This window comes from Prinia subflava, chromosome 2 (genome assembly GCF_021018805.1).
Source record: "Prinia subflava isolate CZ2003 ecotype Zambia chromosome 2, Cam_Psub_1.2, whole genome shotgun sequence".
Classification (NCBI taxonomy): Eukaryota; Metazoa; Chordata; class Aves; order Passeriformes; family Cisticolidae; genus Prinia; species Prinia subflava.
This window is the reverse complement of record NC_086248.1, coordinates 6119427-6145574: the sequence shown is the minus strand read 5'-3', so window position 1 is coordinate 6145574 and position 26148 is coordinate 6119427. Positions and strand designations below refer to the sequence as shown.

Sequence of the window (26148 nt, the reverse complement as noted above, 5' to 3'; positions counted from 1 at the left end):
GAGAGAGAAGAGAAGAAGAGAAGAGAAGAGAAGAGAAGAGAAGAGAAGAGAAGAGAAGAGAAGAGAAGAGAAGAGAAGAGAAGAGAAGAGAAGAGAAGAGAAGAGAAGAGAAGAGAAGAGAAGAGAAGAGAAGAGAAGAGAAGAGAAGAGAAGAGAAGAGAAGAGAAGAGAAGAGAAGGAGAAGACTGCAAAAGAGAGGAAAAGGAAAATAAATTAAGAATATGCAGCAACAGCAGTAGAAAGTAGGGGGTAAAAAAAGAAACATTTTCAAACTGGTAAAAGCAAGAGGGAACTCTTGAAGTAAAATGGGTTGGAAGATGAAAGAGGCTCAAAGGCATAAAAGAAAGAGGGAGAGTTTCTGAAAATACATCCTCATTCATTTAAACTGCATCTTCTATGATGCAAGGATCCCCAAAATCCCCTTTAGAGTTTCAGGGTAGAGACACCCCCTCTTTTCATCTCCCTGTGCAATTCCACACCTCAGCCTTGTCTATCACTTGCTTTTCCCCTCTCTCCTCACTCCCTTCCCAGGCACTGTTGCTTCCCTGTGCATGTTACACAATTTAGTCCTTGGACCAGTCTCCTCACCTTCCCAGTCCCACAAGCGTGAGGCTGGAGCTTATTTACTGTGCTCTATTTACTTGGAAGGAAAACCAGGGAGCCTGAGGTGTTTTCAGACTTTTCTGGTCATGCCCACAGTCTGCTGCCAGCTCAGATTGTCCCAGCTGGGTAAGGGCAGGTGTGGGGACAGGGAAGTCTCTGCAGGCAGCACAGTGGTAAGAAAGCTCTACCATCAAATTCACAATTTTACCACCACATAACCCCCAGTCCCAAACAGAATTACCTTCAATGCCACAAATAAAAATTATGAGTTTCTCAAGTCACCTAGAAGGCATTGGAGATGTGCTTGGAGATGTGAAATGTCAGCTTGTGGAGCTTTCGTCATTGATCCATTTCAAGTGGATTAATTGAAAACTAAAGGTGTAGTTAGTAATATGTATATATATATATAAAATCTCTGCAGAAGATTATTGCTTTTTATTTTTTTTTCTGTAAAATATTACAAAGGAAATGTTCCTATTTCTCCACTTGAATATGTTTGTAATGCGTGTGAGACACTACACCCAGGGTGAGGGCTTATATTTCATGTATTTGTATACATATCCCATACCCGAGGGATTAATTTTCTCTGTGCTTTTGAATGATTTCTGTGATAAAACTTAGGAGACCATCCAGCTTTTTGACATCAATGAAATGAGGGTTGTGTTGAGACCACGATGGGAAGAGTCTTTCATGTCAAGATAAGCTGAGCCTAGAAAAAAACATAAGAGCAGTTCCTTGCACTATTTCCTAAGTACCTCCCTTGTCCTTGGACATTATCTACCTGACCCCCATTTCCACTTGTTTCAGACTTCAGGGTGACTCAGATTTCACTGACCCATCACTGCTGGGAAATCCTTCCCTGGCACTGATCTGTCACCTGCACTGATGCTGAATGTTTGGCCACACTTCCAGCCAAGACAAACCAGAACCCAGACAGGAAACCCCAACTGTGGGCCAGGAACTCTTCCCAAAAGGGGGCTTGGATGTAGCTACATAATTTTGGAGACCAGAGTTTCCTGATGCAAGGGAAATCCTGGCTGGCACCAGGGCCAAAGGGCTGCTGTGACCCTGGTAATGCTCCTTGGTGCTGGTTTGATCTGCACCTGAGGGGATCAGGGACAGGTACAGACCTGGTGTATTCCTGGTGGCTTAAATCAGTCAAAAGCAATATTTGCCTTTGGACTAAGGATGATTTCTGTCTCTGTGGCAATTAAATGTGAGTATATGGAACTACAAAGGTGGAAGTACCCCAGTTTCTAGAAAAATACTGATATTTTAATTTCCCAGTCTATGGAGTTTATGAGCACTTTGTCCTTTTAACTATTGAAGCCAATAAGAGATTTGACTCTTTTTTTTAAGTTCTTTTTAAAGAGAACAATTAAAATAATGTCCTGCAGTAATCTTAAGTGGCATTTTTGTGTCACCCCACAGCAATATTGCACAGGGTGTTAAAGGTAGTAAAGGAAATTCCTGCAAATAAAATCTGGGGTTTGACTAGTCATTGTGCTGGTTTGATAGTTGGCCTTGATAATCTTAAAGGTCTTTTCTAATTTGAATGATTCTATGATTCTCTCAATGCATTTCTAATAAAAGAGCCACTTCCTCACTTCTTAGTAAGGGAAGCAGGACCAAGAACCTTTGCAGTATTTAAAAAAAAAATCAGTCTAAATGTTCTGAATAAGGACAAATTGGGTTTTAAGGTCTTTCTGTTCATTAATATGAGAGGAAACAAAACTACTTCTGCTTCCATACAAAATATGTCCTGATATCAACAAAAAAAAAAGTTGACTAATTCTTGAAACAGGCATTGTGTTATTTGTATTTTTTCTCCACAAGCAAAAAAATCACCTTTTAAGGACTAATTCTTGTTCACATTATACCAAGTATTTCAAAGCTAATGCTGTTATTGTCCTCAAATTCTGAGCTATCATTAAATCCAAAAAGATTTTATATAAATCAAACTACTATGGCTCAAGGTGGGGGCTTTATTATTTCAACATGTAAAGAAACAGAGAATCTGTTTTCTGATGATATATCTAAGATATTAAGTATACATTTAATGTAAGTAAATTTAGCACGTGTTTAAATCATTTACTATGATAGTTTATTTTTAACAAGATGGATGATATTCTGAGACCAAAGTAGATTAATTGGAGGATGATAAAATGAGCAGAGTAAGGATTAGAAGGTAAAACCAAAGGAGGCAGTGAAATTACTTAAAATACCCCCAGCAGATTGTATTCACTGGGAGACAGAGCCCAAAGGAGAGGTGAGGATGGAGCTCATGGCCCTGTAAGCAGATGAGCCTGGCTCAGTCTTGGACAGGTCAATGAGAACAGACCCATTTTTTTTCCTAAACCCCTCTTTCACAATGTTCTTACTGCAGTATAAATCTTACCATCAGCAGGATAGAGAAAATGCTGTGTAAGAAAAAGCCCTCTACACCCAGAGGATTCATTTTAGAGCCTCCACATTACAAGAGCCTAAAGTCCCACATGGCAACTGAGTAAAGCTGCAGTCAAAAATGTGCAACCTGAAGTGTTATCCTCTAAAAACATTTTCTTCCTAAAGGAATAAAAGATTTGAAAACATGCAAACCCATGATGGTGGATAAGCCCTCACCTCAGCCATTCCAAATGTTCAGGAAGGATTTATTTGTTTATTTTAAATCCCTTGCTGTTTGCAGTCTCTCCCTCTAAAAGGTGACACACCAGTGTTAGGATCTCTGCTGGGATACTGGGAGCTCCCAGTCAGAGGCTGGACCCTACAACACAAACTGAAACTTGAAAAAAAAGTCTATCCAAGAAGCAGAAAATGATTTAATAAACTTCATTAGAAGTCCAAACACAGTATTTGAAAATTATGTCCCCTGGAAGGCACAGAAGGATAAAAGATAATTACTAGAATGATAGCTGGAATTTCTAAACTTTGAGAGCAATCCCTCAAGGACTGGTAAATGATTAACACCTTCCTACTGAAGGAAAGATGCTCAAAAAAGACTCAGGCATATCACGACAGGGAATCACACACCAACCTGCCACTGCTGAACATGCTTAGATTATTCAAGGGCATCCACATAAATTATATATAAGCTGCACATTTGCACACAAATGTGCTGATAAGAGCTGGTGCAGTGCATATTTCCAAGGTCTCTGAGCTTTTCTCTAAGAAAAAGCATTTTGTCATTAATTTCTCCAGAGAAAAAGAAAGAAGTCATTATTAAATTTATTATTTCAACCTGACCAAAACCAGGAAGCACAGATCAAACTGAAACAGCACACTAGCAATTGCTTTTAGGAATAAGAACAGAAAAATTTTCTACTTCTATCCAGCTTTTTTTTTTTTTTCTGAGTAATTGTAGTGAAACTGAAGTACAGAGCTACTTTGGAAACTAACTCTAGGAAAAAAATACAGGTGTGAGTGCAGCATTCAGTGCTGTCCCTGCACTCCCAAGAACTTTAGGGAATTCAAACCATTATATAGGAGACAGGCATTCATACAGCAATGAATATTTACAGGTACTCTGCTAAACTATTCTGATCTTTGCTTTGATGAGGTCTCTGGTCCTTCTACGCCATGAAAAGAAAACAGATTTACTTTTGCTCTGTCACAAGCAAACACAGATCAGTCATTAAACCATTTCTACCAGGATAATGTATTCAATTCTCTGCCTGGCAGCTCCACACCAGGCCTGAGAGCCACAACCTCCAGTGCATCCCCAGAAACACATCCACCTGCCTTCGTGTGCAAACTGGGAGATGGCTTATAATTTTATTTTAATTCACTACTGAATTAGGGTTCTCTAAACTTGCAGTAAAATCTGGGTCTGTTCAAGCTTGGAAAGGTTTTCTGGCTAAAATCTAAAGTCTGCCAGCTACATGAGGTTAAGATTGTTATTTTTTATATAATACATTATTATTTTTTTCTTCTGAACACTTGGTGAGATTATAATCCTGGTTTCTTCCTTCAGATTGTAAACCTGTAATGACCACTCTTAAGCAGAAATATACAGGTGAGTTTTTCGTTCTTGCTCCCACAGAATTTGATTGAAGGGTCCCAAGTATTTCACAGCAATATTTCCTCCTTACACCCCAAATCAATTTTAAAATTACTTAATTAGTGATTTTCTGTACCTATTATACCGTTCATTCATTCTTCTTGACATTTTTGGAATCCTGAAATATAACTAAAATATTTCTAAGATTACTGTTCACAAGCCATCACAGAGAACCCTAAAAGAAAGAGATATTTGTTTATACCTTTGTGATTGGCTTTTAAGAGCTTTGCAAGGCATAATTCAGGGTTTTTCTTAATTAACAATTTTCCAGCAAAATTAATGCATGCTTAATTCATGCTAAAGTTCAAGATGATCAGCACATATGGGTGATTTTTTTTCTGAGAAAAGTTCACAGCCAGAAATTGCCTCAAGAATGTTAATTTAATCAGGTCACACTGACATTTTCCCCTAAAGAGAAATCAGATAATAATAGGAAAAGTCACATCACATTTCTAATGAAAACAAATACCAACAGCATAAAATGTTCAGCTGATGTAGCCATTGTACAAGTGCAAAGGTGAAATTAGGTGCATGAACTTTTCACAATGCAAAGGGGCACTAACTTGCCAAGACAAAAAGATGTTTCTATTATTCTGCCTAAAGAATTCTTTCAATCTTTTTCTAGCTAAGATGTGATCACATCTTAGAACGCAACAGGCAGCTCCAATGACAGAGTACTTTAAAAAATCCCAAATAGTACAGAAAAATCTAGAAAACTGATTAAGAAAAAAGGATTTTCTGACAGTATATTTAGTTCCATTGGCAAATCAGCAGAACTTTAATACTAAGAAAGATTTTAATACTAAGAAAAAGAGACAAAAGTGTCAAGCATGGAGGAAGGGGGAGGGTTGTGAATTAATTCTAATGTGTGTCTTGGGCATTGTTTTAGATTAGACACACTTTGGCTAAATTTCAATTAAAGCTCCAGTCAGACAGGTACCAAACTGGTACCAGTTACTCCCTGTGGAAGAGCCTGGAACAAATACAGGGACTGGAGAAGAAAATGGAGCAAAGATGGACTGGCTTTCTAAAACATCTGCTCATGCTTGCCCATCACACAGGAAGCAGAATTGGAGATGACATTTGTTATTTGTGTTGTATTTACAGCCTGTGGTACAACTGTACATGAGCCAGGTTCTGGTAGCAAGTAAATCTGGAAATGAAAGATTTCATAGGGAGAATGCTGACTCTCTGTTTCCATAAAGTGCTTAACCAAACGTTCATGAATTTGAAAGAACCCCAGCTTTTTCCATAAAATATGGGTGCAATGAAATTGAGAATAGAATTCCACTTTTATCCACTTGTTGTACTGTCATTTTTAGAAATTTTAATCAATATACAGAAAGGTACAGATAGATACAGAAAGAAGACTCATGACTCATCCTGGACAGCATCCACACCAAAAATTAACAAATCCACGTGTTCTGGCCGTGTAGTTTCTTGTGCAGATGATCCAGGACTTCCTTTCTCTCCCTTCTCCCTGCCCATGTCTGACCCCCCCATGGTCCCAGCAGATCCCCACAGTGCCCAGCCTACCCATGGAAATCATGCAGTGATCTCTGGAGCTTCTCCTGCCTCACCCCTCCAGGAGGAAAAGACAGACATGGATTTTTTCCAGGGCAGATGCATTTTGTTCATGGAATGCTGTACAGTCTGTCTCAGAGCTGAGGGAGGGACAGAAGCTGAGGAAAGCAATCACCTGTTTGAGAGTCCCAGGGAGAGGATGGCAGGTTGAGGGCTGGGGGAGTTTTTTGCCTGAGTGACTAGAGGTCTTCACCTCATCACCTTTGCTCTAAATAGTTAGGTCAATATTTAAGAAAATACAAATCCAAATGCAGACATCTGAAGTTGCTGGAAGTTCCCAGTAAAGCATGGCTGAATTTACAACATTTTTCCCACCAACAGCATCACAGAATCACAGAAAGGGCTGGTGCTTGCTGGCATTACCCCTGATATATTTGGGTAGTGTAGGAAGTGCTTAGCAGTGGATTATTTTGCTGCACACAGAGAGACAGGAAGTGATTATAATTTAGTGGAAATGGGCTGTATTTAATAATTTCATGCATGCTTTCTGCTACACTACCCCTGAGAGGAGTTGGGCTCAGTGAGATGGAGAATTGTTTCACACACTCCCTGTATTTTTCTTGCAGACTTCTTTAAGAACCTCCATAGGATTGGAGACTATGTATATCTCTAATTCATCTTCATAATTGTTAATAGCTGAAAAAAATATTTAGGGTATCACCCCTGCCACAGTCCAGGCGTGAAAAACCTGTTGTTTGGTTTGGGATTTTGTCAATAAAGAGAAAAAGTTTGTGCATTTGTGGATATAATTCCTTCAAATATGTAATTTTGTGGTTTAAAAACCACTGCGTTTGGATTGGCTTTGTGCAGCTGGCTCTGGTTTACAAATGAGGTTCTTCACAGGATGGAGAGCTCAGAGCTCACACTGCAAATTCCCCACGGGCCTGTGCTCACACTGATGAGGGGGTGAAAATCTATGACATTAAAACGACAGAGTCCATTAGATTTGCACCTTCAGAGGCTGTCTTGTCAGGAGAAAGGAAGTGTGAATGTGCTGAGCAAGATGACTTTGACTTTTAAGAAGTGCTTTTATCCAGGTCACGCAAGGAGCCCAAAGTTTTACCTGGGTGCTGCTCCCTGGCCATGGGGATGCTCAGCCTGTCCCGGGGGCTGAGGAGCACACAATGTTTTCTGTGTGACAGAGAGTCAGGCCACCTACTTCCAAAGGTGTTCAGCTCACACTGAGCAAAACAAAATGTGTTTCAGAGATGGTTTCCAGCTCTGCACTGAGTTCATTGAGTAAACAAGCTGAGAACTGAGAAGAACCTAAAACCACAGCCCATCTGAAAATCTACCACAAAGTTCCTGACAGAGAGCAGCAAACAAAAGGGTAAGAACAGCCAGTGTTGGGTCCACACCACAGCCAGGAAACACTGAACAGACTCAAAACCAGATTTTCATCTCAAATTCAACACTGTCAAAAGAGAAAATAATTGTTTTCACTGACTCCTCATCATGTGATTGCTTCCAATCCTTTTGGTGGACCATTTTGAAGGGGACAAAGGATCCTCCTGCTCCTCCCAGAAATTTCCTTTTTTGCTGATAATAAAAGAGCAAATCTCTAAAGCATTTATTTTTTTAGACCAAAAGTTATGACTTCTTTGTAAGCAAAAGGACTTCATTTTATCCTATTCCATATTGCTTTCATATTTCCCACATAATTTCCATGTTTAAAATCCTTCTGCTTTCAGGGGAGAACTTTTTGCCTTTACCTCAGCTTCTCTGAGAAGCTACTGCCTGTATCTTTGAATACAAAAAAAAAAAAAATTGTTTTTCCTCCTCTTCCTTAGGTGAGTGCAGGCAGTAAATAATTGCACTGCTCTGGGGCCACTCTAACAGACACCACATCTTTGCTGCTGGCCACACATTGGGAAATTTTAATCCTATCAAAGGCATTTTGCTGAATTGGTTCAGTGATTTATTTTAAATGGCTCTACATATGCAAAACCGTATAAAGACATTAACAAAAATAAATTATTCCAGGCACAGCCTCCGTTGATACTGCATGAAGAGATGTATTTTTACTGCTCAAAGGCTCTGCAGTGTATTTTGATACATGTGCATACCCCTACACTCCTTTAAGTCTGGTGACAAAGCCAAAGAATAAATCTACCACTTTCTACCTTTACAACTCCCTACTTAAAAAAAAAAAAAGTTAATACACTAAGAAACATGTTGTTAGAGAAAACAAAATCGTAAGTTTCACCTGAAAGCTGCTACAGAAATGTGCAACCTGAGACAGACCAACCCTCTCCAGGATATTTCAGAGGCAAAAGCTTCCTCAAAACTCACAGAATTGGTGTCTTTCAGTCACCTTTCACCAGAGGCAACATAACCAGAATGACACAAAATTGTTAACTAAGAATAATTCTGCAAGAAGAGAAGGTTTTGTGGAGACTTCTTTATCAGGAACTGCAGTGGTGGGACAAGGAGTAATGGGTACAAACTGAAAGAGGGAAAAATTAGATTGGATATTAGGAAGAAATTATTCATTGTGAGGGTATTGAGACACAGGAAAGGGCTTCCCAGAGAAGCTGTGGCTGTCCCATTCCTGGAAGTGTCCAAGGCCAGGCTAGATGGGGCTTGGAGCAACCTGGGATAGTGGAAGGTGTCCCTGGCAGGGGGTTGGAACTAAATGATCTTTAAGGTCTCTTCCAACCCAAACCCTTCCATGGTTCAAATTTAAGATTTTAAGCAGCAATACAGGGAGCATTCCTGTAGAAAAAAGGAAACACATATTCATTAGGAGCATCACATTTTGCATGTTTATTCCTCATACACACCCCACAGTGAAGCATCCTCCATAGGGGCTGCCTTCTGCTGCTGCCAAGCAGCTGCAGCACTCCTGATCACCTGGGAGAGCTCCTTTTTCCTTGCAGGTTCTCTCACACATTCATTACAGCAAGAAGACCAAAATTCCTATTACTCTAACACAGCTTGTAAGCTGATGGGTGCATTTGTGTACTAAATTAATTGTTCTGTCTGCTACCAAAAATGGAAATCAATACAAATTCAATACAACATCTCCTCTTCTGAAGGGGAAAGGACAGGTCAATCTATCAAAAGAAGCTTGAAAGGTGATTTGATCACATAAGAGAAAGAAGCCTTTGGTTAATCTCAGCAGTTACTTCTGGCTTAGAATATAAAAGCTCAAAAAAAATATCAGTGAGCCTTTTCCCCAAAGCAGACATTTTCAAGACACTTAGGGCTTGGCAGTTCGTTTTAAAGGGAATTTTAGTGCTAATCAGCACACTTCAAAGACAGCCTTCAAGTCTTGTCTTCAGCAGATCTTTTGACAGAGCCTGACACACATTATACTCCAGGAGCTTTAAAGCTCATTGATAAAGAAGCCAAAATCCCCTGTTGCAGTGCCCCATCCCTGCTCTGCCCCACAGCAGATAACCAGGGGATTTCTGCTGCACCTCTCCAGCTGCACACATGAATCCCCTGGGCTCTCTGCAGCCAGCAGGGATTAAGACAACATTTTGTAATAATGCAGGAGAAATCCAGGCTGTTCCAGGACTCCCAGCCCAACCATCTCAGCAATGTGGGAGATTTTCAACTGCAGCACGACAGAAACGAGGATTGCATGAATAATTGTCATTAGCTAGGAAAAAAATGTATCATTTACTGTGGAAACAGCAGAAAGGCACAGAGCAGGGTGAGGGATTGGATGGGATTTAAACAGGCCAGGGGTATCCCCAGCCCAGTTCTGCTCCTTTGTAACACAAAAAGTCAGGATGAAGTATTGACATCGGCGGGGCATTTCCAGGGGAAGATAAACTCTCTAAGACCAAGGGTGTGGGCCAAAGAAACTGCTAAAGAGCAGCAGGGTGTATTAAAAATATTGGCATCAATGCAGGTATGCTGAGAGAAGTGCCCCAGCTTCCTTTTCCAGAGAGCTCTGCCAGGAGAGGGCCAACTCTAACCCCAGAAATTCCATTTTGGCTGCTGCTATCAATACTGCAGTGGGAAGGACAGCCTGGGACAGGGATCAAGTGTTAAGGCCACCAGGGAGCATTTTACAGGCTGGGATCTGCCCTCACTCCACTGCACAGGCCCAGTAATTGGTGTTTACTGAAAGCCTGTTTACCAACCCCAGGGTAGGGAAAAGTCACTGCTTCTCAAAACACTCCTCTTTTAACTTACCCTTCTTGAACAAGGGTATTTAAAGCCAAACTCAAGCTAAATATAGCTCCATCTTCCAACAGCCCAGTAATTGCAACAGGCTGCCTGTTCCCTGCCCAGAGGTGCTGCAGCATAAATAGGAATTACATTATAAAACTCAACTTGCACTGCCCAGGAGCTGGAATGATCTTGCTAATCAATCCATTGTTCAAGACTTAATCCTCAAACAGCCCAAAGAGATGATTTATTACTGGTCTCAACCTGAAACAAAAGTACCCAAAGGGTGCACACACGTCTTAGATGTGGGTTGAAGAGCTATAATTATAAGATTGATGTTTAAAAAGGCAAGAGAGCACAGGGCTTTTCAAGTTTAGCTCTGTTGAGCAAATAAAAGTGCCATTCCAATGACTGGCTGCAGTTAAGTAAATAAATAGACCTCAGATTATGTTTTCCAGTTGTGAAAAAGAACAGCCTTAGCACATGGCTGCAGTAATTAGTGACAGATGAACTATTTTTGTCGGATCAGAAGGGACATGCACCTTTTCCCAAAGCCTGGAGGAGCCCCAGGGTGTCACTGCAGCCAGGCTGGGTTTCAGACACAAGGGGAAACTGAGGGGCCTGAAGGAACACAGAGTGTCCAGCCACACCTGATCTGAAGCACAGATGGCATGCAAACATGTTCACTAGCTTTACACCATTAGAAAGATTTATCTGTTGTGTCCAGATGGAAGCTACTGAAGAAAAACACCTCCAACCACAGTGCTCAGAGGAAAACCATGGAAAGATTTCATGACATTAAAATCTAACAGGGAAGTTAAAATTCTAAACTACTCCAATGGCATTTTACAGAATCACAGAATGGGCCAGGCTGGATGGGACCACAGTGGGGTCATCTGCTCCAACATTCCTGCTCAAGCATCATCCCAGAGCACAGGGTTGTGTCCAGATGATTCTGGAATATCTCCAGTGAGGGAGACTCCACAGCCTCTCTGAACACTCAGTTCTCACTGCCCACTCACAGCACAGCAAAGTTCTTCCTCAAGTTCAGCTGGAACTTCCCATGCACTGGTATCAACTTGATATTGATTGTGCCTTCCTTGAGAGAATGAAAACAAAAACAATCTACTTTATAATACAGAATATGTTAGAAACTGTGAATTACATAATCAGCACTGCCCTGCCTGCAGGATACGGGGGGACATCTGACTTGGTGGGGCAGGGAAGGGGAATACTGGTGAGTTTAGAATTTTGACTCAATGGTATTCACAGATTTCTGTGCTAAAAATATATTCCCATCATGCTGCTGGCCTAAACAAAACCACTGAAACGAGCCAGAGGAGGAGGCAGTGCTCCCAAGGGTCCCTTTCCTGGGAGCACATCCACCAGGGATTTCAGGCACGTCCTCCCTGTGGGGCAGGAAGTGAAATAGTGCTGCACGCCCCAAACTCTGCTTTCCCCCTGAAATGAGAGTTAACTGTGCAAGGACACGGCCCTACAGACCCTGCTTGTGCAGCCACATGCTTGGCCACACAGCCAGTGCTGTAAAGCCTATGGAAAGAAGGGTGATGTGCAAGGAATTGTGACCCTTTGGCAAGGGGGGCACTGGGGGTTTTCAGGTCCCACCACTTTGGCAGGTGTAATAAATGCCAATCACTCGTTTTGTGATTTTTGGAAATTTAATAAAAATAAAAATGGTTATATATAAAAAAATTAGTAATACACCAACAATAATAAAAGTTAAACAATTTAGAGTAGGACAATTTATGAGACAATAAACAAAGAGAAGCAGCCCAGGCTGCGGCCCTCCCCGTCCCAGACAAAGGCTAGTCAGGAAAAGGCAAAAAACTAGGGAAAAATCCCTCTCTTTTGAGGATTGTCCTCATGACTATGCATTTTTTATTTAAAACAGTTAATTTCAGCTGGTTCAGTCACGAAAGTCTTCTGTTAATCTCTAGACACCGGTAAGTCTGTGGGTCATTGAAAGTTTCCCTTTTTGTTGATAAGAAGGCCATAAATTCTTCTTCACTAGAAAATTTAAAGTCTCTGCAACTGTTATCTCTGTGCAGAGTCCTTGATTATTTGCTCTTTCTTGAGTTAAAAAGAATATCACACATACATAGCTTCAGTTTTAATTACTAGAGCTTAATGTTAATTACAAAACTACATTCACTATATTATTCAAATATTAATACAGTATAACTTTTCTACCTAGCATTTTACATATAGTAAATATCTGCGTAGAGTCACACAATATGCCTTTTTCACAGCAGCCAGGGTGGAACAGCCCCAATCAAGCTCCTGCACATCAAGGAATCCAACTGTCCCACACAACACTGACATTATTAAGCTGTTGCTACACAGATAATTTGTGAAACTGGCAGAATTCCAGCTCTGGTGATTCCCTCTCCTCAGCTGCAATTAAAGCTGGGCTGTCACAGCCCATGGCATTCAGAGAAACAGCAGTTCACAGTCCACAAAGGACAGCTACAGCTTTCACCCCTCAAATGTATTTACTCATGAAATGCTCCTGCACAGTTTAAGTTTGGGGTATTAAAAATAGAAGTTCAGTGCTTCTCCTCCTCCTGGACCATGAACTGGTTCTCTGTAAAGCTCCCCCACCCCTGTTATTTTTAAATACCTAAATGACCCTAAAACACAGGCAAAACCACTGATATGTGCCAGGTGCTGAAAATAAGCACCATGCTTCAAACACCCTTTGAGAAACAGCAGATGAAACAGATTCCTTTCATGGTGCTTTTGCTGGGGCAAGACTCCTGCTGAATTTCCTGGGATTCTGGAAGGAGTCTGTATAATAAAGGAAGCCTGGTCCAAGACCATCTATAAATTCCACTGTTTAACAGACTGGTTTAACATGCACATGTGAGAGGAGGGCAGCTGCTGGGTTGTGGTAAGTTTTCTTAAATTTTCAGGTGCTATAAAATAATCCAATAATTTCATTAATAAAATGACATCAAGAACAGACCTTGAAGTGATGGTCTTTTAAAATGTTACAGCAGCACATAGACCCAGTTTTATCTCTATTTGAATAAAGCTCTTCAACTTGCAGATGGGCTGTGTGAAAGGAGCTGGGATGGACTCCTGTAACAAGATCAGAGTCTGTGAGGAAAGAAGAGAGGAGAGGAAGCACCAGAGTCCTGAGGACAGGAAATTCCCATTGGCCCAGGCACAGCTCTGCCCTCCAGACCCTCCTCAGCTTCTCCCACCAGAACATCTGGCTGTGGGTTTTTCCATGCCAGGGCACTTTTCTCCCTCTTCAATAAAGGCTTGTTGATGACATCATACTGGATTATTTTGCTTAATTAGTCTATATTTCAAACGTATGTGAAGTCACATGGGTTTAAGTGATTTCTGACTTGAGGTAATACTACAGGGCAGTTATCTACATTTTTGGCAGAGAAGGATAAGTACCACTTGTTAGAAACAATGACAAAATTTCAACTTTATTTTCATTTGAAACCATCAATCTATCCTGACAAGAGTCAAAATGCTTCTATCAAAGCCTTCATTAGAAAGGGTTTTTCAGAATAAGGACAGATTTTTCTAATTAAACCAGATACCCCCTCTCACATGGAGAAATAGGATGTTAGGACATTATGTCCATCCATTTGATTCAGCTCTGCTTGCTTTCCCACTTCTAAAGGGGGAAACTGATTATTTGCAGCATCTTCTTTCTCATTTATCTCTGTCACTCTCTTGCAGGACAGGGAAAAGAATGAAAATTCTGTCCTGACAGATCAGAAAAGGGCTTTGTACAATTCCCCTGATACACAAGTGCTGAGATGGAGACAACAAATATTGGGAGGGAGAGAACAGCTGCAATGCAGAAACAGAGTTGTCCATCAGTCTGGGAGGACAAATGGAAATGATGAATACAGTAGCAACAAATAGAATCAGTTTTGCTCAAAAGACAGCCAAAATCAGCTAGATAATGCTCAACATTTGTACATCACATGAAAAATTAAATAATTTTAGAACAGTTCCACTGTACAGCTCCTTATTGCACTGACAATAAAAGAGAAAGAAAAAACAAAAGAAGAAAGAAATTGAAGCACTGAAATGGCAAACGAGGACAAACTCTCCCCATAGCAGTTTCCACAAAGGTGAGAAACAAGCTTTATGTTTCAGCATGTTTCCTCCAAGGGCTGCAGCAACACTGATGGTTTCCTGCTCCTGACAGCAGGTTCAGGGCCTTTTCTCTTCTGGTTTTCATGATGCTTCCCGTGGTTGTGCTCCCAGACAGGAGCTGGCCAGGCTCTTCAGCTCCCCTCAAACCTGCCTCTCTCTGCAAGAAGTCCTCCTCTTCTTCTCACTGGTCAGATCCACTGAAGACAACAGCCCACTGCTAGGACTAGGAGGGAAAACAATCAGGTCAGATTACAGGAATTATCTGTGGAGGGTCCATTTCAAACAAGAGGGACCTCAGCATCCTGTGAGAAACACCACAAGATGGGCACCTTAAAATGTGACCCACAGGAAAGGCTCCTGCAGGTCTGGGGAAACTCAGAGACCTGAAACAAGAGTCTGCATCACCCTTCCAGTGTCTGACACTGACCAATAAACCCCAGATATACAGTCCCACGTTGGGGTCCTCAGTCCAGGAAGGACATTGAGGGGCTGGAGCATGTCCAGGGAAGGGAACGGAGCTGGGGAAGGGTCTGGAGCACAAGTCTGAGAAGGAGCAGCTGAGGGAGCTGGGGGGGCTCAGCCTGGAGAGAAGGAGGCTCAGGGGGAACCTTGTGGCTCCGACAGCTCCTGACAGAAGGGGACAGCCAGGAGGGAGTCAGGCTTTTTTCTCATGTAACAAGAGACAGGACAAAAGGAAAAGGCCTCAACTTGTGCCAGGCGGCTTTAGACTGGATATTATGAACAATTTCTTCACCAAAAGAGTTATCAACCATTGGAACAGGCTGCTCAGGGCAGTGGTGGAGTCACCGTCCCTGGAGGCACTTAAAAGTCATGTAGATGTGACCCTTGGGGACATGGTTTGGTGGTGAGTTTGGCAGTGCTGGGTTCATGGTTGGATTCAACCTTACAGTCTTTTCCAACCTAAACAATCCTATGATTCTGAAGCTCTCTGAAACAGGACTTTTTTGTTTTTTCTTTTTTTCACAGTCATCTCAGGTGTGGCAAACTTCTCCAGCTGTAATGAGTCAAACTCCAGGTTTATACCCAAGTTTACAAAAGTGGATGACTCACATCTTTCCCCTCTGTTATGCCACAGTCAACACCTCCACGTGGTTTCTTCCACCCAGGTCAGTGACAACATCGACCCAAATTCCTAGGCACACACAGCCATGGTTTCCACATCAAGTTTTGCCCAGTGAGATCACTCAATATTTTTATCAAACATTGCTGAGTCGTATTAATAATATTTCCAAATCTGTTGTTTCTAGACTATCATACTGATGGAGTCTTGAGAGAATTTTGACTTTCAAACTTTCTATCCTGACCTAATGCCTGACAAGATGTTGAAACATCTTTATTGGATCTTCCTGGATCTATAAAAGAATCGTAATCTCAAAGTTGCACAGTCTCTCCTGCCCCAAATGACCTAAATGCTGGTTGCAGAGAGGAGGAATAGTTGCCTAACCCCTCTGTTTTCCCCTCATAACCCACATATATTTGAACACAGAGTCACTGGAAAACCCTCTGCAGCTTTCAACACAAGGATCATAACTGAGCAATAGACTGGAAAAAAAGCAAATATTCTTCCCATGTCCAAACTGGGCTGACAGAGTTTCTTTTGGCAGACAGAAAAAACACTGCAGGCAATTCTTGAGACACCTAAAGGGCACTCCCTTCTATAAATATTGTGTGAAACCACTAAAGCCTTGGTACCAAAAAGAAATCTAAGGACAACAGACAAAAGGTTTCCAGGAGAGGCAGGAAATATCAGTGATGTCAACACTTCAATTCCACCAAAGTTTTTGAATGAAACTGCTAAAACACAGTTTGTTTCCTTAAGGTGGAAACATTGCTTTCAATGAATTGTTCTGATATTTAAAAGAACCTCAAGCTCTCAAGAGTGCACATCAATTAGCACCAAACACACTGGCTGGGCTCTGAGTGGTTTCCATCCCTCAGATGAAAGCAGAACAATACTCTGGCATCCCAAAGCAGCCCTGCTGGCATACAGATCCATATTCTGTGAAGGCAGCAAACAGGTCAATATATTGGGAATTCCTAATTCCATTTCTTCCTTATTTAGTGACCTTAAAGTAAATCTAATTCACATATGGGGGAAAAAAGTTACTGGCACTGTCTGTCTAAAGGGCTTTGACATCTGCAGGTGAAGTGATTAGATTAAAATACCACTTTTAACTTTGTAACCACAGCCGTAGGTTATTTAGGAGTCACAAAAATCTATCGATTGCCACTTCTGATATTTAGAAGATTAATATCCTGAGCAAACTTTTGAGACACCTGTATGTCCTTCAGCAAGAATTTACATTTAAAAAATGTTACACGGTGTAAGATGTAGTGGATGGTTCCATTCTTCCAATATACAAATAAGGTTTGTAAATTGGTAAATTACCATTAATGGGAAAATAAATAAACTTTACCTTTTCTAGACCCCACTTCCGCCTTGATGAAAGGCAGTTCATCCTCAAGGCTTCTCTTGTCTGCAGATTTAAATAAAAAATATTAAAGGAACCAGTTTCTCAAGGTGTAGAAAAAGTTCATATAATCCAAAATTAGTACCTTTCTGTCCAGAAGTGTCCCAAACAACAGGATGAAGAATCCCTAAGAAATTGCAAAACCAGTTAACAAAACCAGCATAACCACATGATATTTTTTTAACTGTTTCTAGATGTCTTTTCATTAAGGAGAGATCTCATCACCTGTGATTCAGGTAACATCAATGCACAGAATGGGTTTATCCACCCAGGTCAAGGGAGCTCTCTGGGATCATCAGCAATGGATATAACCCGTGTTAATCCTGACTGTGAACTGGACTGATGGGTAACAAACCAGGGCTTTCTCAGCCCACTCAGTGCAGCCTGAGCCAAGAAGAGCTGAGGCAGACTGGGTGTGCAGCAGTGCATCAGGTAGCACTGGGTGTTTATGCTGATGAGTTAATCACAGCCATGGAACAAGTTATGGAATGGTTTGGGTTGGAATTGACCTTAAGGGACATCCAGTTCCAAATCCCTGCCATGGGCAGGGACACCTTCCACCATACCAGGCTGCTCAGAGCCCCATCCAGCCTGGCCTTGAACATTCCCAGGGATGGGGCATCCACAGCTTCTCTGGGAAACCTGTGCCAGTGTTATCTTCACTGGAAGGGAGAATTTTCTGTGTAATTGTTTATTGATAAAGATCAGACATCTTTGCAGTTATGGACATTTACTGGCATATTTTACATTTAACAGAAATTAATCATGGGATTGATTCTCCATCCCACTTCAAACCAGATCAGTTTGTCCCATCACCCATCTGCACCTAAAACACCAACCCTCGTGAGTGTACTGTGGGAAAGCTGAGATCCTGCTTTTCACACACAACACCTGCTGCCAGCCCCTCTTTGAGCTGGTACCTCTCAGCCAGGCTCAAGGTCTGGGCACACACACCATTCCCAGTGTCCCAGAGTTTACCTGGAAGGCGTTCAGCAGCGCAAACACGACGTGGAAGGCCAGAGAGCGGCTGTCGATGATGGTCGCTAATCCGAACCCCCAGGTGAGGCCCAGCAGAGGGGTCAGAAGAGCAACGTTTTTGCTGACCCGGATCATGCTGCTCAAATCTTGGGACTTGCAGCCTTCTCCAACAGAGGATCTCCCAGTCTTCACCACAACCACGAGCACCACTATGAGATTCATAACAATGATGCTCAGGGCAGGTACAACAAAAGCCAAAAGGGCTTTTGTCTCATACCAATTGAGCCAGCAGGCTCCACTCCTTAAATATCCATTTTTTGGTTCAGTAATAGCAACAGTGAGGATAGATATGACCAAGGGACACCCATATCCAATAGAGAATGCTGCAGCTAGGAAAACAGATCTTGTTATCTTGAAAAAAATAAATAATAATCCATAGAGAATCAAGAGGCCCAGGGTAAACATCCAAAAAAACAGGGCAAGATAGAAAAAGTGAAGGAAAAAAGTGGCTGCCACACACAGCCGGTAGTTTAGGGACGTATTGTGCACAATGGCTGCCAGGATGAACAGGACATCCGCGACGAGCAGCGAGGCGGCGATGTTGACCAGGCAGAAGTGGCGCATGTAGGTTATCTCGGTTTTCGTGACGTGGTGCCACACCACAGCCTCGATGAGCAGGCAGAGGAGCAGGCTGCAAAGGGAGAGGCCCAGGCCCACCCGTGTGATGTAATCCAGCGCCGGGCTGCGCGGCACGGCCGGGGCCATCAGGATGGAGAAGGACCTGTAGGTGCGGCGCCGGTGGGCGCAGGCACAAACCACGGCCGAGGCGTTGTGGGCGCGCAGCCGGCACGCTGCGGGGTCCCAGCGCCGCTCGGCCGAGTGCCACCCCACGCACTGAGCCCCCGCCTGCTCCAGCTTGTCCAGCTTCTCAAAGGTGAGCAGAATGTTCTGGAGCTCCTCTGGCAGCGACACCGACAGCACCATCCCGTTCACAAAAGCGGGGTCCAGCTGGTGGGTCTCTAGGACGGCTCCGAGCGTAGGAAACGCAATGCTGACGGCTTTGGAAGCCCTGGGTAACCTCAGCAGCTCCTCTTCTGGAATCACCACGTGCCCAGTGATATTGCCTGTGCTATTGAACTCCATGGAAAAGTCAAAGCTCTTTCCTGAAGTGTTTCTGTGTATGCTGTAGCCTTTGGTAGCGATGAAGGGCTCCTGGATACTTTCTGACCCATTTCTTAGAAGAAGTTTCCCAGCAAATAAATTCACCGAGTCCAGTAATACTGAACCAGCATTTCTGTCCTTTACAAAAGCCCAGTTGGAAAGGATGGAGCTGTTCAGAATATGGTTTGCTATCCTGCTGTAGCTCTGAAACAAACAAGCAAAATAGAATTTATTTGTTTTATTTTAGAAGAAACCAAATATTATTCTCCTGGCAGTGCCTCGAAAAAGGCTCATTTAATTCATGAGTGATTTCTATAAAAGGAATAATTGTCTGACAATAAATATGTTCCCATGATCCATCCCAGTCAAACCCAAATATCTCATTACTAGAATTGTCCTATTCTCTTCATATCCTACATCAAAAGGTGATTGGAGAAGCAAGTATAAAGCAAAAAGAACATCCTAGTTCTATTCCAGATACTGACCCACAGTGCAGGTCTGATTTTTACCACCCTCTCTCTGATTTCTGAGTTCATAGGGGAAATATCTCAGCTGTTGTTGTACAACCCATGACAACTCAGCTGCAGGTCAGCACCCCCAGGGCTGTCTTCCCTACAGTGTCATACTTTAGAAATTAATTCTTTCTTGTACTGTTATCCCATGCCTATAACAGCAGTTCCTGGAACCCTTTGCTTTTAAAGAAATTTAATTCCTGCTATCATCACACATGATCTATGCACACGGTCTACTTTCACCAAACATGAATTAGTCAAAAAGTTTCTCTGACAACAAAATATCCCACTCTGAAAACTCTTTCCAGGTGATCTCCATGTGACTTGCAGCCACCACTTCACTGGTCAGTGGCCTTAAGGACAAAATACTTGTGGATGCTCCATAAAACTCAGAAGCACCTCCCAAAACCAATAAAAGTAAATACCTGCATTTTTCCTCTAGTGACATTGTCTGACAGCAACAGGGAAATCTTGTTTAGCAATTCCACTATATCAGCAATGTTTCCTGGGATGGCTGGTGAAGACAGGATATCTGGGATGATGCATGAAAAATCGGCTTGGCAGCTCTGATTCCCAGCACCAAAATGTTTTGCTCCATCTGCAGGCTTCCCATGCCACGGCTTTCCTCCAAAGCACGGGAGGAGCTCACTTTGGGATATCCTCTGGAGGGAGGAAAGAGATTTGAGACAATCAATGAAAGAATGAAAATTAAGCCACAGCTACAACTAGGCAAGAGATGCAGAGCTGGAGGTGCAGAGAAGGTGCCAGTTGGACTGAAACCCAGAACCAAAGCTCACCTGAGAAGAATTTCATGGTTACACTACACAGACTCAGGAAGGAGCAAGAACCAAATGCAGTGTCTTATTCTTGAAGTGACTTGATTAAGAATCTTGCAGCAGAGCAGAATTTGTCATAAATAATCTGATCCTTACACACTCTCTTTCCTCCTTTTATTGCTCTTTCCTTTTATTGCTCCTTTCCTTTTATTGCTCTTTCCTCAGTTTCATTCTGCTGTGTTTTTATCTTGGTTTAGATCCATGTGAGGAACACCAGCCAAGTGAACAAGGCAACTTCATTTCTGAATTGTTTCCACACAAGAATCTCCCCAATTTATTTCCTATCACCTGATTTAAGATTGTGGAAGAACTAGACCAAAGTCTGATGAAGGATCTGGGAATGTTCAGCCTGGAAAAAAGGAGGCTCAAGGGGGGACCTTATCACTTTATAACTACCTGAAATGAGGTAATAGTGAGGTGGGGGTCAGGCTCTTCTCACAGGTAACAAGTGACAGGACAAGAGGACATGATCTCAAGATACATCAAGGAAGACTTAGATTGGATATTAGGAAAAACTTCTGAAAGGGTGGTCAGGCATCGGAACAGGCTGCCCAGGGAAGTGATGGAATCACAGTCCCTGGACATGCTCAAAACAGGTATGGAGGTGGCACTTGAGGGTGTGGTTCAGCAGTGAAATGGTGGTGCTGGGCTAATGGTTTCACTCAATGATCTTAGAGGCCTTTTCCAACCCAAACAATTCCTTGATTCCATAAAGTCAGAGCCTGTTATCAAAGTATTCTGTGTCTTAGGATCCCATCTCCCTTTGCTCAAGACTGAAAGTGCATGGAATGAGGGTCTGTCTTTGCAACAAGTTACAAGCACAGGCCAAAGTAGGTGCAGCAACAACATCCTCACCTGAAAAAGGGACTGAACATCCAGGCTTGCACAAGCATCTGACAACATGTGCCACTTTCTGTCTTCACAAACAAAACTTGTCTCCCCGTGGAAGGAGGGAGAGCAAGGCTGAATACAAATGGCTCCATTATCTTGGCAAGGAATGAGATTTATACAGGCATCTGGAAAATAAACCAAGCAGACACTCTTACAAGGTGGAAGACAGCATACCATGGTCTGTGATGTATCAGGAGTGTAAAGTATTGATAACTGATAACATATCACAAAGCATTAACCAAAGCACTGTACCTTGCTCACCACCAGTCTTTGATTCGTTACTGAAAACCTGAAAAATAAGAAGTGGAATGTTGAGTGAATGTTTACATAAATAAGTAAAAGATGACTCCTTGGTACAAACCAGAAAGGGTTTCAAGAGGAAAATAGTCCTTCTGAGGTCCAGAATGCAGAGCTTGTGGCTCTTTGCTCACACAGACCAACTGAGAACTCCCTAAAGTCTGCCTCTATACATGAAGCCTTCAGTTGGACTCTGCTACTAGAGTGACACTCTGAGCTCATGCACAGGACCTCAGATGAGGAAGTTGTTTATGATGAGGGTGCCAAGACACTGGCACAGGCTGTCCACAGAGGCTGTGGGTCCCATCCCTGGAAGTGTTCAAGGTCACTTGATGGGGATTTGAGCAGGCTGGTCTACTGAAACCTACCCTGGGAGTGGAGTGTGGCATAGCCAGGAAGAAGTGTGCAGCCCAAAGGAGCAGGCAGTGGATCACCCTCACATCCATCACCACTCATTTGCTTATTTCCTCCTGGAATAAAGATGTTAAAGAAGTTTAGACATCTCTGTTTCCAGTTTTTGAACAGTCTGATTACTTAGTAGTAAAAAAGCAGCTAAACCTATGCCAGACACTATCCTTGCTGGGCTTGCAAGGTGATTTTCAGGCATTCATAATTCAATACCTTTACTGAGAATGACTTGTGAACCTTTCCTTAAAAAAAAAGTCATGAAAAAATGAACTGTTCAACACTGAAAGTTACTGCATTAATAATTTACTGTAAACTGCAAGCTGGAGAACTTAGGAAAGCAGTTCAGCCTGTGGGTCCCTTTTGAAGGGATTTAAGACAGTCTCATCTCCACTGGGTTCAATGCTCTGCTCTCCTTGGGCAGCTCCTGCCATGTGAGTAGAAAATGTGGGCACTCAGGGCCCAGAAATCAAAACATGATAAACAAGAGCCAGAGGAAAGAGTTATTTCCTTTGCATAGGGATTCAGATCTCTATTCCCTCCATGAAGTTTCCCACAGTCCTTAATAAAAACTAAACATCCTGGGATGCAACTTGTTACAGGCATATTTGTTGGAGAAAAGTAACCCAGCAAAGGGAATGAAGGAAAACCAACATGATACATCAAATCTGATTATTAGATGCTAGACATGTCCAAGGCAAAAACAACAGCTGCTGTGGGTTCAGAAGAACTGAGACACTATCACCACTGAGATCTTCTATCACCACAAGTATAAGTAGATTAATTTAATTTTAAAAATTCAAAAATAAAATACATAAAAGTCAGTGAGCTAAACCACTAAAGCAAGAAGCAAATCAAATGCACAGTGGCAAAACAGACCAACAGCTGGATCTCAAGAGAAGGCAACATGAAAAACCTCATCAAATTACCATGCCTGGAGAGGAGCCCCCCAGTTTTCCCCCTGACACGTACTGATCAGCACAGATGATGCTGATCAGAAGCAGGAGGGGTCCTACACTGGGAGAGCAGAGATGTGTTTTCCCATCCAGAGGCTCCAGGCTCTCCCATCTGACAGCATCAAAGGCCCAGGCACACAGCTGGCTGCCCCTTTCATCTGTGATGTTTGTCCACCATGCTGTGTTTTTAGAGTTGTAGGTTTATTACTTAATCATGAAATTACCATAAAACTAAGAGTTCAACTAATGCACTGAATTTCCAAGGTAGCTCTGAAGGAAAACCTCATGCCAGCCTCTGAATTCAGCTCTTAATATGAAAAGCATTTTCTGGTTTAAAAGCTAGCAGCCACTAGCTTTTCTAAGGAAATAAAATGGACCAGGAGAAGCGAAGCACAATATTCAGATCAATATTGCCAAAGAACGTGAGGTGACTGGGAAACACCTACAGGTTTGGGGTGAAAGGCTGCACCAAATTGTTTTCTGATTTCTGCAGTTGTTAAATGTTTATTGTGAGCTCGTAGCCCTAATTCCATTTCACAGCTCGGAATCCTTGGGCTCATCGTGTCTCACCATTAATTAATTCACATTCATTTTGTATTTAATCACGGGTGCAGCTCCACCTAGGGCTGTTACCTCTGAGTGAGGACGAAATCTGGGACATCTCCAAGTATCTCGGGCTCACCGAGACACCGGCCCCTGGCAGCAGTGAAACACTGAGCTTGCCTGGCTGCATTGTTTGACTCATCTGGGAAACCACCCAGTCCCAGCACTGCAACAACCTGCCAAGGAAACCACTGTGCAGCTGGAGAAACTCAGGGCAAAACAAGCCAGGCAGAAACAAGTCACTGTTACTTTAGGAAAAACCATGGGTGTAGTGACACTGGGCCACATGAAAGCATAAACAGAGATGATGATTTATCTCTTATCATAAACTATCTACTGCCAATAATCCCTGCCTTTGTAAGAAGCTGTAAGCATGACACTCCTCTGTTTCAGGGGTTTCTGCTCTATCAGGACACAGGTACGTGAGCAGCTGAGGTATCAATACCCTCTCATGTGAAAAGGACTTTGTAGTAAGGGGACATGTCCACACCCAGGCTCAGATTTTCACCAGCTGATGATCCTCCTTCTCCAGTTCATTTCAAAGCCTCAACAGAAGGGAAAGAGCAAAGAGAGAGTGGATGGGGAGTGGTTACCAGAGAGCAAAGAGTCTCTTAAAACAAAAAAAAAAGAAAAAAAACTTAGCATGAATTTAAAAAGTAATCTCTGTGTTGGTTAATGCTCACAACCTTACGTTCAAATCCCTTACTGACTTCTGTTGGTGTAAAATTGAAGTATTTTATAAAACTCTACAGAACTGTCCTTTCCTCTACTCCAAGCATATTCTTGGTTTTAAGTATTGGCAGGATACACAGCAGTCTGGTCTCCCATGGGCACAGCAAAGAGAAGGATCTGTCCAAACAATGACAACTATGGGAGTTACACTCCTCCCAATGCTGGACCCAAAGTCTCTGGCCAAAGGGTCCTTCATCACCTGGAGTCACCTTCTCCTCTCTCCACTAGTCCAGAAAACAAACTGCAGTTAAGTTTGTAGGTGCCTTGAACAAAAAACTACAAGCACACTTTTCACAAAATTAAGATTTATACTGACCTTGCAGCTAGAGAAATGTATTTTCCCAAACACTACAAACTCTCAAATTTAACATCTACTAGAAGTATTAAATCCATTATTACAGAACGTAATCTATTGGTTTTAGGGCTTGAATGGCCACATGGATTGCTTAAAACTCAATAAATCACCATAGCATGATAACCTGCCATTGCTACCAAGCAAGTTAAGACTGCAGCAGGAGGCTTCAGTGTTCACATGGTCATCCAAGGATAAAAAGCTCTTAATTCTTCAGAATGGTGTTAATCGTATTTTTAAAGGAATCATAGTTGGAAAGTATAGCTTTAAGTGAAGCAAGTTCTAAGAGGAGAATAATCTTTATATATAGCCATAAGAGAACTTCAAATTTTCTTAAAATTGACAACACTGATTAGAGACCAATTAAAAAACTACAAGAAAAAAAACCCACAGAGGTTAATTAAAACATCTAATTATTTTCACAGATGTAAAGAGAATATAAAACTAAGGAAAGAAGTGCCAAGTAAAGACAGCCTTAGCAATTAAATGCATTTTAGATTATGAATGAACCAATTTCACAGACCACTGATAATTCTCCAGCAGCTCTGAATAATGATGTTCTGTGGAGGTACTCACCGTTTTCAGAAGTCTGGGGAATACTGTGAGCAAAGTTAACCCAGCCAGGGATCCCCAAGGTCTCAGACGTGGCTGTCTAACCACTCATCTGCTGCCATCCTGCCCCAGTCCCACTCTCAGTCTTACCCAGCCCTGCCTGGGTGCTCTGGTTCATCTGGAGTTTTCCCATGAAGAAATAATGTTGGGCAGCAGCTGCTTCTTTTCTTGCCTGACTGGATTAAGGCTGGGGAACTTGCAGATGAAGGTGTTACTGCAAAATGACAAAACACGTTACAAACACGCCCACAAATGTGCCAGATTGCCACCTCTGCCAGGAGTCCACAGGGATGAGTCACACCTGCGGGGTTGGTGCTTTTCCTCTGGGTGCAAGCAGCAGCTTCTGCTCTCCTGTATTTCACAGAATCATGGAATGGTTTGGGTCGGAAGAGACCTTAAAGACCATCCAGTTCCAACCCCCTGCCATGGGCAGGGACACCTTTCACTGTCTCAGGTTCCTTTAGGCCCCCTCCAACCTGTTCTTGAACACTTCCAGGGATAGGGCATCCTCAACTTCTCTGAACAACAATCTCCTTAAGACCTCAAAACATCAAAGATCAAAATCTGATCAAGTTAATGCATTATCCTTCATAAATGCAAGAGCACACTACTGACAGCACTTTGTGGAGCTAAAATGCTCAACGGGCAAATAATAACCTTTTCTTCAGGGCTACCCCATCATAAAGGGTGACATCTGCTGAACCCTTGTGCCACGGTCACTGCTGGCACTCTCAATATCACCTCACCTCCAAGAGCCAGATTGCCAATAGCCAGAAATTTACAGCATGTAGTTTATCACTACA

The 26148-nt window shown here is 42.4% G+C and overlaps 1 protein-coding gene across 2 annotated transcripts; it reads right to left on the bottom strand.

The window, feature by feature from the left end:
- Positions 1–11979: 11979 nt before the first annotated feature.
- On the bottom strand, positions 11980–25831 carry ADGRF4 (adhesion G protein-coupled receptor F4). 2 transcript variants are annotated; one of them, XM_063424074.1, is made up of 9 exons: positions 25310–25831; positions 22054–22155; positions 21641–21677; positions 21353–21513; positions 20087–20323; positions 17989–19353; positions 17096–17137; positions 16957–17016; positions 11980–14741 (listed from the first exon to the last, which is right to left on the bottom strand). In XM_063424074.1, exons 2-9 carry the CDS (start codon positions 22129–22131, stop codon positions 14736–14738), a joined length of 1986 nt encoding a protein of 661 aa, XP_063280144.1. In that variant the 5' UTR covers positions 22132–22155; positions 25310–25831; the 3' UTR covers positions 11980–14735. The 2 variants fall into 2 exon arrangements, with proteins under 2 accessions (XP_063280144.1, XP_063280153.1); XM_063424083.1 differs by lacking the exon at positions 25310–25831 and having other exon boundaries at positions 22054–24944.
- Between the last annotated feature and the right edge of the window lie 317 nt (positions 25832–26148).